Source organism: Oryx dammah, unplaced genomic scaffold, assembly GCF_014754425.2.
Source record: "Oryx dammah isolate SB20612 unplaced genomic scaffold, SCBI_Odam_1.1 HiC_scaffold_27, whole genome shotgun sequence".
Taxonomy (NCBI): domain Eukaryota; kingdom Metazoa; phylum Chordata; class Mammalia; order Artiodactyla; family Bovidae; genus Oryx; species Oryx dammah.
Genome location: NW_024070211.1, coordinates 25674443 through 25676837, shown reverse-complemented (window position 1 = coordinate 25676837; position 2395 = coordinate 25674443). Strand labels below are relative to the sequence as shown.

The 2395-nt window shown below is 43.6% G+C and overlaps 1 protein-coding gene across 1 annotated transcript; it reads left to right on the top strand.

Annotated features, from left to right (window-relative positions):
* The first annotated feature begins 370 nt into the window (after nucleotides 1-370).
* Nucleotides 371-895, top strand: LOC120854753 (40S ribosomal protein S19-like). The gene has a single exon (XM_040228991.1). The coding sequence runs from the start codon at nucleotides 403-405 to the stop codon at nucleotides 838-840; it is 438 nt and encodes a 145-aa protein (XP_040084925.1). The 5' UTR covers nucleotides 371-402; the 3' UTR covers nucleotides 841-895.
* The last annotated feature ends 1500 nt before the right edge of the window (nucleotides 896-2395 follow it).

The window sequence follows — 2395 nt, the reverse complement described above, 5'->3', positions numbered from 1 at the left end:
CAGAAAATATCTGAGGTTTAATTTGTGAGGACTAAGTTAGTAAATATAAAATTAGCATACATAATAGCAATCAATAGAAAAATCTATTTTTATTTAATTTGCAACTATCAATAGTACATGTACTGTGTACAAACACTATGCTATATAACCTGGGTTTATTAAAAAGGAACTGATCCCTGCCATCCAAACAAGTGTTTTTTGCTATTGACTTGAAAATCTTAATTCATGGTCATTTATCTTTTCAACAAATATTTATTGAGCTCCTACTATATGATAGTCTCTGTCATGGTTCTAGGGGATTCAGTAGGGGAGACAGTGGCAAAATTTTCTGTTTTCATGAAGCATTAATTATTAGATAAGAAAAGTCAGCTTTCCCCTGGCTGGCAGCGCGGAGGCCGCACGATGCCTGGAGTTACTGTAAAAGACGTGAACCAGCAGGAGTTCGTCAGAGCTCTGGCAGCCTTCCTCAAACAGTCCGGGAAGCTGAAAGTCCCTGAATGGGTGGACACCGTCAAGCTGGCCAAGCATAAAGAACTTGCTCCCTACGATGAGAACTGGTTCTACACACGAGCTGCTTCCACAGCACGGCACCTGTACCTCCGGGGTGGCGCTGGGGTTGGCTCCATGACCAAAATCTACGGGGGGCGTCAAAGGAACGGCGTCATGCCCAGCCACTTCAGCAGAGGCTCCAAGAGCGTGGCCCGCCGGGTCCTCCAAGCCCTGGAGGGGCTGAAGATGGTGGAAAAGGACCAAGATGGGGGCCGCAAACTGACGCCTCAGGGACAGAGAGATATGGACAGAATCGCTGGACAGGTGGCAGCTGCCAACAAGAAGCATTAGAACAAATGATGCTGGGTTAATAAATTGCCTCTTTCGTAAAAAAAAAAAAAAAAAAGTCAGTCATGACTTAGAAATGGATCTAGGTCTTGGCCTTATCTCTTAATGGCTGAGGGGCACATTTCTGAATCTCTCAGTTGTTCAGTTTTCTCATTTTTAAACTGGGAATGATAATAGTAACTTCTCACAGTGTTGTCATAAAAGTGTATCTATCATGTACAAGAGCTTCTATCATTGCTATCATCATCTTCATTATGATCACTATCATTATGCAACTCTTCAAAAAGATTTTCAGCCCCTCTTACACTGAGGTCAATGCTAGCAATTATCCCTCCCTCTACCCAATTCCACCAAAAAGCTCTTTTTAACCAGACTGATAGAACTGAGCATAGGAGTTTTATGTACTTACTCATTGGGTGTTCAAGGGACTGTATTAGATGTTGGGTTCACCAATAGCAGATGCTGAGATGGAGTTTGGGATTTAAGATGTTTACTAGGGATCAGCACCTGTGAAAATAAGAGAGAAGAAGCACAACTGAACAAAGAAAGCTGCTCAAGCCCAGCAAATTTCTGGCCAACCTCAGGATGTCCTGAAACTAGTACTGCCCATTAAAATGTCCCTTATTTGAGACAGGATGGCTAATTTTTTGTATCTCCTTGGCTTTCCTGGTGGCTCAGACAATAAAGAACCTGCCTGTGATGCAGGAGACCTGTGTTTGATACCTGGGTCAGGAAGTTGCCCTGGAGAAGGGAATGGCTGCCCACTAAGTATTTCTGCCCGGAGAATTCCATGGGCAGAGGAGCCTGGTGGGCCACAATCCATAGCATTGCAAAGAGTCAGACATGACTGAGCAACCAACACTTTCACTTCCCCTGGGATTAAGAACCATGTCCACTACTGCCCGGAGAAGGCAATGGCACCCCACTCCAGTACTCTTCCCTGGAAAATCCCATGGATGGAGGAGCCTGGTGGGCTGCAGTCCATGGGGTTGCTAAGAGTCAGACATGACTGAGCATCTTCACTTTCACTTTTCACTTTCCTGCATTGGAGAAGGAAATGGCAACCCATAGTGTTCTTGCCTGGAGAATCCCAGGGATGGGGGAGCCTGGTGGGCTGCCATCTAGGGGGTCTCACAGAGTCGGACACGATTGAAGTGACTTAGCAGCAGCAGCCACTACTGTCACTCACGAGAAATCTGCAGTATTTAGCCGGGATGTCTCCATGTCTACCACAGACTTAGTAAGGCTTGAATAAGGAAAAAGAAACATGATATCAATCCCTAAAAAGTTACAGTTTAACCAAGGAAAGGCCATGTGGATAGTGGTAGCAGAGAATGTGCTCAGACATAGAGCTACTAAGACTTATGAGACTTCATTTAATAGAAAGATTACTTCTGGCTGAGATAAGAACACAAAATAAGTGTTTAACTCTTTAGGCTAAGACGATGTTCAAAGATGAATTGAACAAGAAATTAATAAACTCTTGCATGATTAGTGTATTAGTAGTTCTCACTTAATTAAATTGGATCACTTTAATTAAATTGGCTTGAGAACATCT